This window comes from Stenella coeruleoalba (genome assembly GCF_951394435.1).
Source record: "Stenella coeruleoalba genome assembly, chromosome: 15".
Taxonomy (NCBI): domain Eukaryota; kingdom Metazoa; phylum Chordata; class Mammalia; order Artiodactyla; family Delphinidae; genus Stenella; species Stenella coeruleoalba.
The window spans coordinates 25,592,525-25,612,027 of NC_137161.1; the positions used below are offsets into that span (position 1 = coordinate 25,592,525).

At 47.1% G+C, this 19,503-nt stretch overlaps 1 protein-coding gene across 1 annotated transcript; it reads right to left on the reverse strand.

Annotated features, from left to right (window-relative positions):
• Positions 1 to 308: 308 nt before the first annotated feature.
• Positions 309 to 12,060, reverse strand: BPIFA3 (BPI fold containing family A member 3; the record flags this gene model as incomplete). The annotated part of the gene is made up of 7 exons (XM_079944616.1): positions 309 to 343; positions 877 to 940; positions 1,363 to 1,447; positions 2,659 to 2,808; positions 3,674 to 3,781; positions 5,874 to 6,024; positions 11,937 to 12,060. The coding sequence occupies 7 exons, from the start codon at positions 12,058 to 12,060 to the stop codon at positions 309 to 311; spliced, it is 717 nt and encodes a 238-aa protein (XP_079800742.1).
• Positions 12,061 to 19,503: the final 7,443 nt, after the last annotated feature.

Genomic DNA, 19,503 nt, shown 5'->3' on the forward strand with positions numbered 1-19,503 from the left:
CGAACTCAGGCATATCCTGGGTTTGGGATGGACCTTATCAGCCATCAGCCAAGTCTCAGGATGGACCTTCATCAGGTCTGACTTTTGGAACTCAAACCTCAGGGCCCAGGCAGAAGGACCTCTGTACCCTTCAGAGCTAGAATTTATTGTGGAAGAGGACAGGATGTCCACAGGGCCTGTGGTAAGAGTGGCACATCAGAAGCCCCACTCTGAGGGCGACTTGCAGCCTCCAAATCTGGAATCTCCTTCTGATTATCAGTGGGCAGCTAGGGGGCGCTCAAGTCTGGCTCGTGGAAGGCTGGCTGGACTCAAAGTTGGTTGAGTTCATGAGCAATGGCCTGTTCTGTAAGGAGAAGAGGCAGAATCAGTCACCAGGTGTCTGCCCTCTGACCCCCAGGTCCACACCGAAGGGGTCTCTCATCCATCCATGCTGACCAAGGCCTGGTGCCGGGAACATTCACATTAAAACTCTTCAAATGATATCTAATTATTCAGTTCTTGTGTCTTCCACTCACCGTGAGCTCCCTGAAGGCAGGGACTATATCTGTTTATCTGCAACTGGGATGGGGGAGGGCTTGGGTGTGTGGGAGGGCAGTGCTCCCTAAAGGATTGAGTGGAGATCTTGGGAGAAGCTCTGGTAACCTGGAGGTTTGGGTGAATTGGCGGGGCACAGCCTGCTTGGTAGGGGTGCCCTCTGCTGTCCCAGCTCTCTCGGGGGATAGTGAAGGTCATGGTCATATGGTCACCTCTGAGTGTCCTCAGAGCACATGCAGACACCCCTCAGCAGGCCTCAATAAGAGCTGCAGCGGGGACACCTCTTCTGGCCATTTGCCCGTCCTGAGTCCTCGCCCCGGAGGGACACAGGTGCTCACTCACCCATGAGGCTTTTCAACAGTTTCACATCCAGCTGCCTGAGGATTTCATCGATCAGAGGACATTCCTGGGCCACCAACACAGAGAGAAGGGTCAGACCAGGGAGTGGGATAAGAAAACTGGAGGAGCTGTGGCTGGAAGCCACGGGATTTCCACAAGGAATCATGGCAAGTGTGGCTCCCTTGTACTGAACGCCAACTACCCACCAGGTGCTATGCACAGCACTTCCGTGCTTTGCCCCCCTGAATCTTTGTGGCTCTCTGTGAAATGGGGACTGTGATGGTTCCCATGTTACAGATGGGGAAACTGAGGCTCAGGGAGGCTAAGTCACTTGTCCAAGGACACACAGGCAGTAGATGGCAAAATTTAACATCTTAATTTGAGATTTCTCAGGTTCTAAAGCCCAATTCTTTGCTGAAATGCCAATATATATGCCCTGACCCTCGGACTCAAGGATGCCCAAGGTGAAACTACTTTTCTGAAACTTACCTGACTTTCTATCAGGTGTGGGATAACTTTTTCCAGGTTGTCTCTGAGGTTGTGGAAAAAATGTTTCATCTTTGGTGGGATATCTCTAGAAAGAGAGATAGATATACAGAACAGAACAGATAAATACAGACAATACTAATGCCAGGTGCTGTGTGTGGAGAACATCTCACACAGCCATTTAATCCTCAGAGAGCCCTACGTGAGAGGCATCATTGTAAGCAATAGTCAAAGGCGCAGCTCAGAGAGGTGATGTGCCTTGCCCAAGGTCACACAGCTAGTTAAGTGCTGATTAGATTAGAACCAGGTCAGTAACTACAGTCCACAGTTTTCTTCGTGGATGTCTGGCATGATCTAGGCATTCAGTGAATGTCTGATGAATAAATGAATGGATAGCCACTGATGACCTAGTTGCTTTCAGCATTCTGGAATTACAGAGAGAGATCAGACACAAATCTTGCCCTTGAGGTACTCAGTCTGTTGGGGTTGACACACTTGGTCAGCTAGTCTACAGATCTTTATTTAAGTCTATTTTTTTCTATCTTGTTCACTACTGTATCCCTAGCATCAAGCATGTTGTGCCTAGCACATAGTAGGTTCTCAGCAAATATTTGTTGAATGAATGAGTGACGAGGAAGAGCTTTAAAGAAGGAAGGAGGGGCATCCAAGCATAAGGATCAGCGTGTGCAAAGGCACGGTGGTATGAAAATATATGGCATACTGATGGAGGGGGGTTCTTCAGAGAGACTTGAGGGCAAAGGGCTGCAGAGTGGGGTAGGGGACAGGACAAGTAGGGCCTTGAGTGACATCCAGGAGTTTGCTCTTCATCCAGAGGGCACTGGAGAACCATTGGAGTGTCTGGAGCAGGGGCTGGCTGACGTGGCTAGATTTCTGGGCTAGAAAGTGATTTCTGCTGCAGGGGGAGAACAGAGTGAAAGCGGTGAGGTCTGAGTCAGGGAAAGTTGGAGGAGGCTCCCACGGTGGTCCAGGAAGTGGACTACGAGCCCAGTCAGTGGCTGTGGGGATGGAGAGAAAGGGAGCAGGTGAGGGTTGCCAGGAGGTCATTGGTGGGACCTGTGGAAGATGGGCTGTGGGGAGTGAGGCGGAGGAGGAGTCTAGCTTCTGGGAGGGTGGCAGGGTCACCTCTGGGATGGGGATGCAGGAGGAGGAACAGATCCTGGGGAAGATCCTGGGTGAGATCTCTTTGGGGCTCACCCAGGAGGTAGTGGAGACCTGTGGCTGCAGCCAGGGCCAGTCAGGAAGGGGCCCAGACCTGGGGAGGGGCGGCTGGGATCTTACTCATCGAGGACAGTCATGCGGATGCTGCTGGGCTCCACGCGGCAGTTGCCTATCACCAGATCCCTCCGGCCAAACTCATCCTTCTCCAGCCAGAACTCCACAGCGAGGTTCATGCGTGCGTGTGTCTTTATGATCTGGTTATTGAAGGGCCTGGGGACGAGAGAGAGGAGGAGGGGGGAGGGGCAGGAGACAGAGAAAGAATAGAAGGAGGAGGAAGCAGCCAACACGGAGAGTGTCTCTTTCAAGACATCAGCACAGTGGGGCTCCACGTTGCCTGGATGTTAAATTCTGTGGTTAGCAATTAAGGAGAAAAACACTACTAGCCAGAGTGCCTTCTGAAAATCCTTTAAATAGACCAGATTAGGGGGCCTGGAAATTCAAAAATTGAGAGTTAATCTTATTCTAATAATCTTTACAATTTAGTGGAGCCCTCCCAGAGGCAGTAGATGTTAAAGGGTAGTCTAAACCAGAGGAGGGAAGGGTGATGCGATCATTAAACTCTATATCTCTCTCTCTTTTTTTTTTTTTTTTTTGGTATGCGGGCCTCTCACTGCCGTGACCTCTTCCGTTGCGGAGCACAGGCTCCGGACGCGCAGGCTCAGCAGCCATGGCTCACGGGCCCAGCCGCTCCATGGCATATGGGATCTTCCCGGACCGGGGCACGAACCTGTGTCCCCTGCATCGGCAGGCGGACCCTCAACCACTGCGCCACCAGGGAAGCCCCCTGTTTCTCTTTTTAAAAATCGTTGTAGGGAACTCACATAGGTTTAAATGAGCATATGACCTGCCTCCACTGACCAGTGATCACCATCCATATTTCAGCTGAAGAAACCAAGGCTCAGAGATGTGAAGTGACTTGCCCAAGGCCACACAGCAAGTGAGTTCAGAAACCAGGAATTGAAACCAGTTTGCAGCAGAAAGATCTGGGTTCCCCAAATCCGCCCCCCTCCCCCCACTCCCAGGTTCCCAGTGAAGAGGAACAGTGCCCTTCAGGCCCCACTTCTGTATGACTTACAGCCTTGAGTCAATGTCAAATTCAAGTGAGATGTTTGCCAAGAACCACTCCTTATGGAAAGACATCCGGATCCCACCATAGTCCAGCTGAATGTTGGTGACGTTGGCGCTGCACAAGGAAAGAGCAAAGACCCCTGCAAGGGTGAAGGATCTCAGACCTCAAGGCCTTGGGCGTTACAGACAAGGCTGGCCTGTCTCCTAGCAGTCGGATTTGGAGTCAGATCCTTTTACAGATGCTCTGAGGGCAAGAGCTCCCTGCAGGAGCCCTGGGGTTACAAGCTGTCCCTGAGCGCCCCCGAACAGCTCCACACAACTGATTTGTGAAACCCATAGCCAACTGCAGACCCAGCCCCGGGCCCGTTCTCAGAGCCAGCCTCCCGCTCTCAGTGGATAACCCCACCACCTTCCCAGGGCCCCAGACCCAAACCGTGGGAGCTGTCTTCAACTTCTCTCCATCCCTCACCGCCACATTCCACTCATTAGTAAATCATGTTGGCTCTGCTTGCAAAATATATCCTGAAATGGGCCACTTCCCGTTACTCTGTTGATTTTGTCTGGTCCAGGTCACCATCACTTCTTGCCTGGAGATGCTCTAGTTTCTCTCTGGGCTCCAGGCTACGATCTTGGCCTCTCCACAAACCATCTCCATGTGGCAGCCAGAGGGGCCTTAACACTCCCCTATCACTCAGTGTTCTCCACTGGTTTCTCACTGCTCTTGCAATAAAATCTGAACTCCGCATCACAGCCCCTCAGATCTGCAGGGTCTGGCCTCACCTGCCTCTGCAGCCCCATCTCCTACCACCCTCCCCTTGCTCACCCAGCCACACAGGACTTTTCCTCCTCCTCAAATGCATCAATCTCCTTCCTACCTCAGGGCCTTTGCATTCACTGTGCCCCCATGACCTCATGTCACTCACCTCCTTCTCTTCATTCATATTTCTACTTAAGGGATAGGAAGGTCCCCCGATCAGCCCTCTCACTCTCACCCCTGACCTGGCTAAATTTGTCTTCATGTTATATCCCTCCATCTGAAATTAGTTATTTACTTTTGTGTCCTATCTCACTAACTAGGATGTAAGATCCAAAAGGGCAGGGACTGTAGGTCTGTGTAGAGCTGCATTCCCAGTACCCAGCCCAGGTGCTGGTACACAGTAGGCGCTCAATGAATAACTGTAACAATTGTTAAAGGAATGAATGAAGGGAAGTGATTGTGACTGCACACAGCAAGGGAAACCCTGCTGGTGAGTACTGGCGCTCATTAAAAGGGAGGGAATGAGGGATTCAAATCGGAGAGAAGGTAGGTCAAGGGCACAGCAGGCTGGGATCATGGTGTTACATTTGAGCAGCTTTGAGACCAGGCAGCTGGGGAGGCCTGCATCCACTGAGAGGAAGGGGGGAAGATGGAGGTGGAGGACAGGCCCAGTTCTGCGAGGCTAATTATACCAATGGCTACGCATCCATTATGTGCCACAGGGAAAGCTCCTAACAGCTCCAGGACGCAGGGATAATTACGCCCATTTCATTGAGGAGGACTCAAGGCTGGAGCTCAGGGAGCTCAAATGCCTTGCCCAGAGTCACACAGCTTTCAAGCAAGAGTGGGGTTCAAATGTCAGACTCTAGTCCTGGGTTCCTTTGGCACCCCAGATGTTTATCCAGGCTGTGCTCTGGGCACCCATTTTATAGATGAGACCAGAGTGGCCCAGCAATTTCCCCAAATTTGGTGGCAGAGTCAGGATTTATTTATTATTTATTTTATATTTTTTGCGGTACGCGGGCCTCTCACTGCTGTGGCCTCTCCCGTTGCGGAGCACAGGCTCCGGACACGCAGGCTCAGCGGCCATGGCTCACGGGCCCAGCCGCTCCGCGGCATGTGGGATCCTCCTGGACCGGGGCACGAACCCGTGTCCCCTGCATCGGTAGGCGGACTCTCAACCACTGCGCCACCAGGGAAGCCCCAGAGTCAGGATTTAAATGCAGAAACTTTTGCTCCCAAACCTTCACCTTTAATTATTCTGCTGTGCTGCCTCTCCCAGTGACCCTTTGTGCTGGGCCCCCTACTCATCCTTGTGTTGGGCGTGACATCTCCTTCCAATCTTCCCTCCTTTCCTCTTCACAGGCCTCGTACTGCCATGCCCTCAAGCTCTGCCCTCTTAGAGCTTTATCAGGAGTCCCAGGGCCAGTGACGGGGTTCAAGATCTCACCTGCCTTCTTGATGCTGCTGAAGGTTCATGCTGCCAATTAGCCAGCCCACCATCCCCGAGGCCGTCTGCCTGGAGGCATTCAGACTGTCCAGGAAGCGGATGTTCTGGATTCGGCACTCTGTATTGCGCTTCGTGAGGCCCTGCACAATAACTGGAAATGGATATGGGACCAGTGACATTGCACGATGTCCTGGCAAAGGTGGGGGGTTTGGAGCCAGGAGGCCCAGGTTGCAGGCTGGCACACCGGCTTCTTGCTGAGTGATTGGTGTGTCATCCCCCTGCCCCCAACACTGAGATCCACATTCTTCATCCGTGAAATGATGCTTTGCAGTGCCGGTGTGACACACCTGCAGAGGGTCTGGCAGGCAACAGCTGCTAAAGAGAGATATTATGGTTGAAATTTGCCCAGTGCCGCATCTCTGAACGTGGAACACAGAGCCTAACGTACGGGATCTAGATCACAGTAAATGTTGGTTGAAGAGAAAAAGAGGTGGGCAAATAAGGAGAGAATAAATGGATATCCTCCCCCACCATGCTCGGAATAAACTGCAAGGCTGGGTGGAGCTACCAGTGGAAAAGAATGAATTCCAAGAAGGAGGGAAATTTGAAAAGCTATTGACCTGCGTGAAGTCCTAGCTCTCTGGACCCTAGACCCCAGCTGCCCAGGTTGGGGGCCCAGTTCTGACAAACCTCAGAGCTCACCTCAAGACACATTTATTGCACTGACTCAACCCTCTAGGTGTTCAGGCCCCACACTGAGAACTATGTGTTACTGCAGAGCCACAGAAGCCATTGTCACACCTCACCAGTATCCTCCAGGGCCAGCCCCCAGACCCCCTTTCAGCACCCCATGTTTCTGCTGCAGAAAGTGTCTCTGGGGCTTCTCTGGTGGCGCAGTGGTTGGGAGTCCGCCCACCAATGCAGGGGACACGGGTTCGAGCCCCGGTCCAGGAAGATCCTACATGCCTCCGAGCAGCTAGGCCTGTGTGCCACAAGTACTGAAGCCCGTGCACCCAGAGCCCGTGCTCCGCAACAGGGGAAGCTGCCGCAATGAGAAGCTCGCGCACTGGGGCAAAGAGTAGCCCCGGCTCGCCACAACTAGAGAAAGCCTGCACACAGCAACAAAGACCCAATGCAGCCAAAAATAAATAAATAAAATTAAAAAATTAAAAAAAAAAAAAGAAAATGTCTCTGGAGTCATAGATCTGGGTTCAAATCCTAGCTCTGCTACCTCCCTGAGTCTTGATTTCCTCATCTGTGTAATAGGGCAGTAATAATACCCATCTCATAGGATACTTACTAGGAATATTGAGACATTTAGCCAAAGGATATTTACTGAGCATCTACTGGGTATTAGGCTCAGTACTGGGCACTAAACACACAAATCATTTTTCTATCTAGTAGGAGAACATACAGTAAAGAAATAGTTTCAAGGATGGAGTGAAACTATAGGTATGCCTAGAACTCTTAGTAGTTCTTGGTTAATGATGATAGTAGCACTTGGGTATTTGTGAGCAGCAGACACTAGCAGTTGTCAGTCCAGTATCCATCCATCCATCCATCCATCCTCCCATCTATTCTCCATCTATCTATCCAATATCCATCCATCAATCCATCCATCTACCCATCCATCCACTCATCCATACATCCTCCCATCCATCCTCTTATCCACCCACTCTCCCATCCACCCATTCGTCCTATTCTTCCCATCTGACCCCTCTTTTTTTTTTTTTTTTTTTTTTTTTTTTTGCGGTACGCGGGCCTCTCACTGTTGTGGCCTTTCCCGTTGCGGAGCACAGGCTCCGGACACGCAGGTTCAGCGGCCATGGCTCACGGGCGCAGCCGCTCCGCGGCATGTGGGATCCTCCCGGACCGGGGCCCGAACCCACGTCCCCTGCATCGGCAGGCGGACTCTCAACCACTGCGCCACCAGGGAAGCCCTGACCCCCTCTTTTGATTCAGACACTCTTTTCAATTCCTGGTCCAGATGAGGCTGTTGATTATCATTTCATGGTGACTCTTACAGGTACAAAGTTCACATATGATCCAAGTTGGTTCTATCAGACTAAACAGACCCTATGCTTCATGTTTGAGGGGAAGGTTTCTTTCTCTTTCTCCTACTGGAAAGGAACAAGACAGCCTATAGCTCCAATGGCCACTGGCCACCATTTTCCTATCACACTGTGAACCAACAGCCTGCGGATGAAACCATGACGATAACAGAGCTAAAAAAGGATGAAATGCAGATCTGGTTGGCAGCTTTGAGCTGCTGATTGAACCAAACCTGGAGCTTGCCCTACCTATGACTTTCAGTTGTGTGAAATACGTTTTTTTTATTGTTTAAACCAGATTGACTTGAGTTTTCTGTAACACCCTAACAGATACATGAGAAGTGGTTGTAGAGATAAACATTTTCACAGTTGAAAAACACTTTGCACATACTTGCCTTCATTTAAGTCTCAAAAGCAGCCCAATGAAACAGCATTCTAACTGCACCTATTGTACAGATGAGGATACCTGGAGCCACAACCACATGTGAATATATTTGATAACCTAAATGCAATGCATACATTTATGGCAAACCATAAAATGCCAAGTCATGATGAGGGGAAATGGGAAACATCGATAACTTAAAACCATTAAGAAATAGAAACAGGGCTTCCCTGGTGGCGCAGTGGTTGAGAGTCCGCCTGCCGATGCAGGGGACACGGGTTCGTGCCCCGGTCAGGGAGGATCCCACATGCCGCGGAGCGGCTAGGCCCGTGAGCCATGGCCGCTGAGCCTGCGCGTCCGGAGCCTGTGCTCCGCAACGGGAGAGGCACGCGTACCGCAAAAAAGAAAAAAAAAAAAAAAAAAGAAATAGGTGATCTCATTCCCCAAAAGTTTTGATCTAGATGGTTTTATGGAAGACTTTTACCCAACTTTATGAAAAGGTAATTGTGAAAGAAAATAGAAAAAGAAGATACAATATTCATTTTATGAGGCTAGTACAACTTGCTTCAAGAATAGTACAAGGAAAAGATATTACACATCAATTTTATGTATGAAAAATTTGCTAAGATCCTAAATAAATTACTAGCTAACAAATCTAATAGCTAATAGTACATTATAAAAATATCATATTACATTATAAAATATAAATTTTAGTTTGATACATTATAAATACATTAATGTATATTATAAAAATAATACATGATAAAAATAATAAAGTACATTATAAAAATAATATAATAATAGCAGATTATAAATAGATAATTATAGTATGTTATAAAAATATCATATTTATTCCAGAAATGCTAGGATGGGTTCAACATAAGAAAATCTATTAATACAGTTTATCACATTAACAGAGTAGAAGAAAAAGATGGATTAATTTTTAGATGCAGAAAAACATTTGTTAAGGACCAATACTGATTTATGATTCAGAAAAATTTAGGAAACTAGAAATATAAGGGGACTTTCTTAACATGATAAAAACTATATCCCAAAAACCTACAGAAATATACTAAGTGGAGAATTCTAGATATATTCCCATTCCTATAGGAGGCCTTGGCTATAGTGCAAGATAAGAAAAAGGCACAAGAAGTATAAGGTTTAGAAGAGAAAAGATAAGACTGTCACTATTTGCAGATGATATAATCCTCTAGATAGAAAATTGAACAGAATAAATAAGACAAATTATTAGAACTAATAAGCGGTCAGTAAGACTTTTGGATAGCAGATTAATTTTTAAAAATCAACAGCTTTCCTCTCATCTGTACCAGCAATACCAACTAGAAAATATAATAGAAAATTAGGCAATATTTACTGTGGCAACAAAACCCATAAATTCTCTAGGAATCAATTTAACAAAACATACTTAAGACATTTATATAAATTTAAAATTCTATTAAGGGATCTAAAATATAATCTGAATAAATTGAAAGATATATTACTTTTGTAATTGCCTAACATAATACTGCAAAAATGTCAATTGTCATTAAATTAATAAACAAATTCAGTGAAACCCTAATTAAATTTCCAGAAGATTTTTTCTCTTTTTTAAGGAACTCAACACAGTCTAAGATTCATTTGGAAGAAGAAAGTTCTATCAGATAAAATGGCATTTTACAAAGATGTAGTATTTAAAATATTATGTTTTGGGTACAGAAACAGTTACACAGACACAGAACACAGAACTCAAAAGGGAATCCATGTGTCTGGAAAGCTGACCATTTAGTAGGTGGGTTGAATGGACTCATAAGGAGAGAAGTGAAGCTGAATCTCTAATTTACAGATGTAAACATACATAAAGATAGCCTCCAAATGGATTAAAATCCTATATGTGAAAAGTGAAACTGTAAAGCTGTTAGAAAAAACAGGCTGGAGACAAGGGCTTAAGACTCATCAAATATAAACCATAAGATGAAATGTTGATGAGTTTGAAAATATTCCTGTTCAATGAAGTGTCTACAAGCAAAGTTAATAGGTGACAGTTTGGGAGAGATGTTACCAATGCTTAGACCTGACAAGGGACTAATGTCAAGAATAAATTAACATCTTCTCAAATCAAAGAGGATTAAAAAAATTGGAAAGCAAATAGAAAAATGGGCAAAAGATAAGAACAGGGAATTCAAAGAAGTCAAAATGGCTAACAGAATTAAGACGTGTTGCTCAAACTTCTCACTAATCAAACTAATCTCACTAATCAAGCTAAAACAATTAGATATCACTCAAACACACATCAGACTGGCAAACAATTAGAAAGATGCTGTTATGTACTGAATTGTGCTCCCCCCACCCCAAATCAATATAGTGAAGCCTTAATCTCCAATGTGACTGTATTTGGAGATGGGGCCTTGAGGGAGGAGTTAACGTTGAATCAGGTCATAAGGGTGGGGCCTTAATCCGATGGAACTGGCGTCCTTATAAGAAGAGGAAGAGACACCAGAACATGCTCGCTCACCCTCTGTACACACACAGAGGAAAGACCCTGTGAGGACACAGTGAGAATGTGGCCATCTACAAGCCAGGAAGAGAGGTTTCACCAGAAATCAACCCTGTGGGCAACTTGATCTTGAACTTCCAGCCTCCAGAGCTGTGAGAAAATAAATGTCTGTTGTTCAAGCCACCTGGTCTGTGGTATCTTGCTGTGGCAGCCCAAGGAGGCTGATACCAGTGGATTCTCTCCAGTGTTGGGAAACAAGGGATACAGGTATGCTTGTTTGTTATTGGAATGGGCTTAGACCTGCACAGCCATCCTAGAAAGCAATCCGGCAGTCTTTAGTTAAATTCAGTTTGCACCTGCCTTAGAGCCCAGCCATCTCCCTTCAGGGTATATCCCAGGGAAATTCTCCCATAGGTTCTAAGAAGGACACGTGAGAATGTTCATTGCTGTGTAGTTTATAATAGTGGGAAGTTAGCGACAACTCAAGTGTTCATCCCTAGGGAAATGGCCAAGTGATGATGAAGTGGATGTATTTCATGGACTTTTCTGTACAAGTCTGAAGCAACAGATGTCAACAGCACGGTGTCCAGTGAAAACAGTAAAAAAAAAAAAAAAAAAAAAGAAATCTATATAGCTTTACCATTTATGTAAATCAAAACACTGTATGTTTTACAAGGATATGGGCATTTAAAAACACATATATTAGGGAATTTCCTGGCTTTCCAGTGGTTAGGACTCTGTGCTTTCACTGCGGGGGCCCGACTTCAATTCTTGGTCAGGGAACTAAGATCCCACACGCTGCGCAGCACCACCCCAAAAAAGCCAACACCTATATTAAACAAGCTGCAATGCCTGCCAAGGAAGAGGGGAATGGGCGTGAGAGTAAGAGGTTGAGAGGAAAATAACATAAAATAAAACACAAGAGGGGTCTTGCCATGGTTCATGATAATGACGATGTGCTAGGAATAGGCGTATGATCAACTCAAACTCAATTTTGTGTACTTCAGGTCTAAGAGAAAAGGAAGAGAAGAGGGTAAGTGACCAATTCCAGGTCATCTAGCAAGTCAGTGGTGGGGTCAAGTTAATGCTTTCCCTACCCTCCCTGTGACAGTGGGCAGAACATGGGCTTAGCTTACTTCTCGCCAGACCCGATTTGCTGTCTCTGTGGGTCTTGGCCAGGCCAGGCCAGTGCTGCTTATGGAGTGCCAAGGGCAAGGCCAGTGAGCTGAGGAGGACCAGGAGCCTCCAGAGTGAATGCATCTTGGGTTCTTGGACGTGTGGGTATTAAGAAAGGTCAGATGGTACCCACGTGGATGGCTGCAAGGGTGGCCACCTGGATGGATGGACCGAAGTTAGCCCCCAGCATGCTGTGGGGAGGTGTCGTGATGGGCTCTGGCAGCTGCCACTGGGGCTTGCTCACATGGTGAGGGCAGCAGGTGGAACCCTGTGGGGAGGCCAGGGATCCAGACGGAAGCCTTGTTGCTTAGAGACACCCGGTAGACCCCACTGTTGGGTCATCCAGTGGGAAACCTCTCCCAGACCAGCACAAGGTGGATGTCGGTGACTCTTCGGTGAATGAATGAATGAATGAATGGGCAAGCGTGGTTAATCTCAGGTTTTCCAATTGGACTAGGACTTTCTTAAGGGCAGGATCATCTGCAATGCCTATCGCAATGCTTACTTGTGAGAAATTAAGTGCTGATGATTGTTGAGGGACCAGATGACTGAATACATAAAACAGGATGGCTGGTCTCTGAATCCCCCACTAAATTATACGTTTCTGGAGCGCAGGGTGTGAATTTAATTAATCCTCCTGTGTCCAGTGCCTCCCATGTTTACCACATGGTAGTTACCAGTGATGTTTATTAAGTGATACAAATGAATGAATGAATAATTGGATGGATGGATGGTTTGTGGATAAGACTTACAGGGAGGGGACAGAGAGACTTGAAGCCAAAGCATTAGGCTTATCTTGTTGCTCTGGGTTGCAGGGTCATTAAGAATTCAGTTCAAATCCCCTCTCCTCATCATCTCAAGACGTGGCATCCCAATCCACCCAGTTGCTCTGGCCACAGCCCTTGGAGTCCCCCTCGACTCACTCCTCTTTCCTCATCTCCCATGACCCATCTGTCAGGAAGTCCTGTCAACACTTCCAGGATCTGACCACATCTAACCACTCCTCCTCAGCTGCCATCATCTTGGCCTGAGTTATCGCAGGGGTGTCCTACCTGGTGTCCCAGCTTCTTCCCTGGCCCAACTACAATCTCTTTTGCATATGGCTGCCTGAGAAATCATTTTAAGACATAAATCAGACCATGGCACTCCTCTGCTCAAAACCCTCCAAAATTTCCCATCGCACACAGAGCGAAAGCTGAAATCTGTGCAATGCCTCTCAGAGCCTGCAGGGTCTCTGGTGTCCTCTCTGATCTCACCTCCTACCACTCTGTCCCTCCTCTGCTCTCCTGCAGCTGCACAGACCTTGGAAGTCTGGGCCCGACAATTCAGCTGCCGTGAGCTCTGAGACAAAGGCTCTTTCCCCTTCTTGTCCTCTCCCCCCAAGATGCGGGGGACATGCAGGGTCCTGTGCGAATTTCCCAGAAGCCCCGGGCCATCCTTGGACACTTCACTTCTGGTCTTGTAAATCAAAAGCATTAGTTCAGGGTGATGGCTTTCCCGATCTGAGGTCCTCTCTCAGTGTTCATGCCCCCCTTGGGAATGTTTGTAGAATATCAGTTACTTTAAATGTACTTTTTCGGTCTTCCTGGTCTTGTGTAACCAGTAGGGATTTTGTTATTTTTTTTTGTCAAGAAAATAGGAGAAGAGTGGTCACTGTTGTCCTTGGCTCTTTGGAGAGCTGAACTGGGGGTGGGGGGGTTGTCAGCCCCACCTCTTCACAGGCTGTGGTTCTCAGGGCCACTGAGTGTAAAGAAACGATGACGTGTAGGGTGTAGATTTATGGTTCTGGTGCATGACAAGTGAGCAGGAAGCACGGCTCATGGGTGAGCCCCGGATTTGAAGACAGCTTAATGTATAATCACACGTGGTTAAGAGCGTGGGATTCTGAGTCACACAGATCAGGGTGCAAATCCTGGCTTTCCCTCCTGGCAGACTCAGGAGGGAAAGCCAGGATTTGCACCCTGAGTCTGGATAATAGTGTGGGGCTGTAGTGAGACTTAAAGAGAATCATGCATAGCAATGCTCAAAAACCTTGTTGCTATGATTGCTGTCATCGTCACTCTCACCTCTCTGAGCCTCAGCTTCGTTACCTGTAAACCAGGGAAGCTGGTGGAGTGAACGACACCAAATATGATTAGCCTAGAGATGGTGCCCAGGACACTGAAAGTGCACAACCTGTCAAGGAGCCACCTCTCCTGAGCACATCCGCAAATGAGTGTACGGCTGTTTTGGCAATTCTAGCAGGAATTACAACTGGGGGTGCTGTGATGGTTTTAGTGCCTGGAGGGAGCTTGCAGATGTCCAATCAGATGGTGGGCTTTGCTCTTGTTCATTCAACAAACAAATAAAGTGGGACTTCCCTGGTGGCCCAGTGGTGAAGAATCCACCTGCCAAGGCAGGGGACATGGTTCGAGCCCTGGTCTGGGAAGATCCTACATGTCGCGGAGCAGCTAAGCCTGCGGGCCATAACTACTGAGGCTGCGGTCTAGAGCCCATGAGCCACAACTACCGAGCCCACGTGCCACAACTACTGAAGCCCGCGCGCCTAGAGCCCATGCTCCACAACAAGAGAAACCACTGCAGTGAGAAGCCTGCGCACCGCAGTGAAGACCCCACGCAGCCCAAAACAAAATAAAACGAAAAAAACAAATAAAGCAGCTAAAGACAGTGAGTGCTAAGTGTCAGGCACCATGGGCTCTGAGCAGCCAGGCAGGTTCCTCATCCTCCTGGAGCTCACACGCATCTGCATCTCTCCCTGCCAGGAGCATGTGGTTATGAAGCATGGCTCTGCTGCGGAGCAGAGGTGGGGGGCGGGGGGAGCTAAGCAAGGGCGCAGTGAGGGGACACCTGATAGTTGGGGATCGGGGTAAGCAGAGAAAAGACTTCCCTGAGGAGGTAGAGCTTGAGCAGCTATTTAAAAGAAAGGCTATAAGTTAGCTGGGTGTTTTCCTGGCCCTGTCCGCCACTGGTGCTCCCAGAGAGGAGCGCCCTGGAGGGATGCAGCTGCTTCTCAGGTTGGTGATGCCGATATTTACCTGGTGGCCTCATTCACTGTGCTAAGCCTGCTCCGTGTGGGATCTCATTGCACCCTCCAGCCACACATGAGGGGACATGAGCCTGAGGGGCTGCCACCCCAGAGTGGTGAGATGCTATTTCCTTTGGGAGAGGGAGATGCTAGACACCCCAAACCCCACCCATTAGCAATCTCCTGTACTATTTCAAAGAACTTACCTTAGAACAAGCTTCTTTACATTTTTGGGAGGCATTTTGAAAATGTGATGAAAACTTGGGTTTGTGATGATAAACATATATGTACCTGGTTTAAAAATGGTGCTCACAGTAGCAGGATTTCTGTGGTCCTCTTAAGGTGTGCCCACTCACACTGGCTAAAACCCCTGCTCCTCTGGGTAATTGGCTTTCCAGGAGTTTGACTTGGAGGAGCATTCACTTGTCCAGTCAACCAATATCCCCTGTGGGCCCACTATGTGCCAGGCACTGTGCTTGGCTCTGGGCAACAACAGAATCCCTGCTTCTGCAGCAGCTTATGGTCTGGTGAGAGAACGAGAACAATACGTGAAATAATTACAAATTGTATTGAGGGGGGGAAAAGTGAGGTGAAATTGGGAATTGCAGGGAGGCCACTTTAGAAAAGGGTTAGGGGAGGTCTCCAGAGAGGTGACATCTGAGCTGGGCCCAGGAGGAGATGGAGCTGGCCTTGGGTGCAGGTGTAGGGGGGCACACCTGGCAGGTGGAACCGCAGGGAAAGTCCCTGGCGTGGGCAAAGGCTCAGCAGGTTGGAGGAACAAAGGAACTAGGTGTGGATGGGACCGGGGGTGAGAAGTCAGCAGCCATGTGCCCCAAAGAGGCCCTGGCTCACGTCCATGGCTCCAGGGAGGGACACCCAGGGGTGTAAGGAGACAGCCACCTCCCCTGGCAGAACGAGGGCGGTGCAGGCTTTTGTTCATGAGCGTCCTCCCATGGCCATTGGGAGTGGCCACTTCCTCCTCTCCTCGGGCTCTAAGGCAGTTCTAGGTTCCCCAAAGCAGAGGTCCTCACACTCCAGGGGGCAGTAGAGGGGGTGAGTAACATGCAGATTCCTGCACCTGAATCAGTAGGGTCTGGAATAGCCCAGAGAATCACTCGTCTAAGGAACAGGATCTATTATTCATGTATCCCGTTCTTTGTAGAAATGGACACATTTTACAGTCATGGAAGACTAGATACTGGAACTTTAACCCAAAGTCAAATTTCCCTAAAAGTGGGGGTAGGGCCCTTTCTGAGTGGAATATTAGGTTTGACAAAAGGTGATGATGGTGACTCTTGTGGGTTCTGGGGTGGCCTGGAGAGGGGGACAGGAAAGTGGAAGAGCTTGGGTTTCTGGGAGCATTGTAGTACTTTTTGGGGGAATGGGTGAAGCTTGTAAAAATGCAGATTCCTAGGCCACCCCTGAGCAATGAAGTCAGAGTCTTCCTGGAAGTGGGACCTGGGGATAAGCTTCTGGGCAATCCCGCTGTACATGGAGCACGAGGCCCCCTTAGCTGAAATAAGAGTGATGATACTAGTAAACATTTGTTGAGCACTAACTGTGCTTGAGGGGCAGTCTAAGCGCTTTGCTTGTAATCGCTTATTTAATCCTCCACACAGCCCTCTGAGCTAGGCACCGTTATTATTGGCCTCCCTTTGCAGAGGCACAGAGAGGTTGAGTAAAATCCCTAAAGTCACCCAGCTGGGTGAGGTGGGGCTGGGGCAGGAGCCAGGCAGCCAGGCCCACAGGAGGAACATCAGAGGAGCTGTGACTCATTCCCCATCAACCTCCCCATCCCACACCCCACTCTGCCCCCCAACACCAGCCCACAGCTCCCACAGGCATTGCAAGGAGAGGCAGGAAGAGTAACAAGAGCAGACTCATCGAGCCTGACTGTGGGCCGGCCTCTGCTCTAAGCATTCTTTGTAGGTTCATTAAAGTAATTAATCAATCCTCCCAATAACCCTCGAGGCTTGCATTGTTACTGCCCCATTTCACAGATGCAAAGCCTGAGACACAGAGAGATGGGGTCACTTGCCCAAGGACGCACACCTGTAAGTGTGGGGGTGTCTGGCTCTAGTAGGCTTTATCTTGTCTCTGGATAAATTCACTCACAGTCCTCGCCCTTCGTCCCAGGCCCTGTGAGCCAGCCTTGTCCAGTGGCATTTCCTCTTGTAATTCTACAGAGGCCGCTAAAGACCCCATAGGACACGCATGGCAAATATCAAAGATTTTCAATGAACTGGAGTTGATGCTCCAGGGGAGTGAAGACTGCAGGTCTCACCACAACCGTGAACACTCTGGACCACAAGGGGGCAGAAGCTGGCTCCATCCAGCTCAGGGTCCTGCCTAGCAGAGGTGTTCTCAGGAGGAAAGGGGGAAGGCGGGTCATCCAGAAGGACCAGCCATTCAGGGCCACAATGTCAGCCTTAAATGTCAGCCAGTGGAAAGGAGGGAATTCGCTTGGGTCCTTACCACACACATCAGACTTGGCATCCTTGTAAGAATTTAGAAAAAGTCAACTAAACCCAAAGCAATTAGAAGCAAGGAAGTAATAAAGATCAAAGTAGAAACTAATGAAATAAACATGGAAAACCAATAGAGAAAACCAACAAAATCAAAACCTGTTTCTCTTAGAAGATAAATAAAATTGAAAAAACTCTAGGTAGGGAGATTAGGAAAGAGAGAGAGAAGACACAAATGACCAATATCAGGAATGAGAGGGGTGACAGCATTACAGACTTTACAGGTATTAAAGGGATAATAAGGAAATATTATGAGTAGCTTTATGGCAATAAGTTCTATAACTTAGACAAAAGGAACAAATTCCTTGAAAGACACAAACTACCAAAGCTTCTTAAGAAGAAATAGATGATCTGAAAAGCTCTGTACCTGTTACAGAAATTGGATTTGTAGAAAAATCCTTATCACACAGAAAGATCTAGGCCGATATGGTGTCATCACCAAACACCACATTATACCAAAGCTATTCCAGAAAGTTGAAGAGAAGGGAATACTTATCAAGTTCTTCTGTGAGGCCAGCCTTACCCTACTACCAAAACCAAACTAAGACCAATACAGACCAATATTCATTATGAACACAGTGACAAACACCCTCAAAATTTCAGTGATTTAAATATGGCAATGTATAAAAAGGATAATACATCATGACTATATGGGGGTTTATCTCAAGAATGAAAAGTTGGTTTAGCATTTGAAAATTATCATATTAACAAACTAAAAAAAATTGCTTGATCATCTCAATAGATGCAGAAAAAGCATTTGATAGATCTCCAACATCTAACTTTGATTAAAAACTTTCATCAAGCTAGGAATAGAAGGGAGCTTCCTCAACCTGATAAAGGGCGTCTACACAAAACCTACAACTAACACCATAGTTAATAGTAAAAGACTGAATGTTTGCCCTCTAGTTTCAGGAACAAGACAAGGATGTCTGCTCTCACTTCTATTCAACATTGTTCTGCAGGTTCTACCTAGATAAGAAAAGGAAATTAAAACCTGGATTGGAAAGACAGACATAAACTATATTTATTCACAGATGATATGACCATCTACATAGAAAGTTTGATGAACTCTACAAAAAAGTTACTAGAATTAACATGTGAGTTTAGCAAAATTAACAGGATACAAGATCGAGAAACAAAGTCAACTACATTTCTATATACTAGCCATGAACAATTGGAAATTGAAATTAAAACAATGTCATATTGATAACATAAAAAATATTAAATACTTTGGAATAATATGACAAAGGATGTATAAGATCTGTACACTGAAAACTACAAAATACTGCTGAGAGGAATTTTTAAAGGTCTAAATAAATGGACAGATATATTCTTTTGGAAGACTCAATATTGTTAAGAAGTCTTTTCTCCTCCAAATTGATCTATGGACTCAATGAAATACCCATAAAAATCCCTGCAAGATTTTGTAGAAATTGATAAGGTGATTCTTAAAATTTGCATGGAAATGTTAAGGACTTAGAATAGCTAAAATAACTGGGAAACAAAACAAAGCAAAAACAAAGCAAAGTTGTAAATTCCGTGCATTTGTGATAGGAAGCATTTGTGATAGGAAATAGTAACACGTGGAGCCTTTGTCAAACCCCAGTAGAAAAATCACAGCACATACCCCTTGGAGTTCTAGAACAAAGCCATGCCATCTGCTGCAGAGAACTATACATCATTTGGAAAAGAGCGCCTAGCTTGATACCAGCACCTGGTAGGTAGACACTTGTGTCTGACCATGGCTATCAAATAACCATGAGGCCAGAACTACTTCTCATGAGTTGGGTACAGCCAGACCCAGAAAATAAGCCCAAAAATCAGGTGGGCCCAGGAGCAACCCAGCATACATTGGAAATGTCATATCCAGGATTAGGCCTGAGCAGTTCAGAGGGCACAAATAAGGTGCACAAGCAGGTGGCCCAGACGCCATGTCACCCTTCACTGTTGCACTGGCACCTCTTCCTCAACTAACAT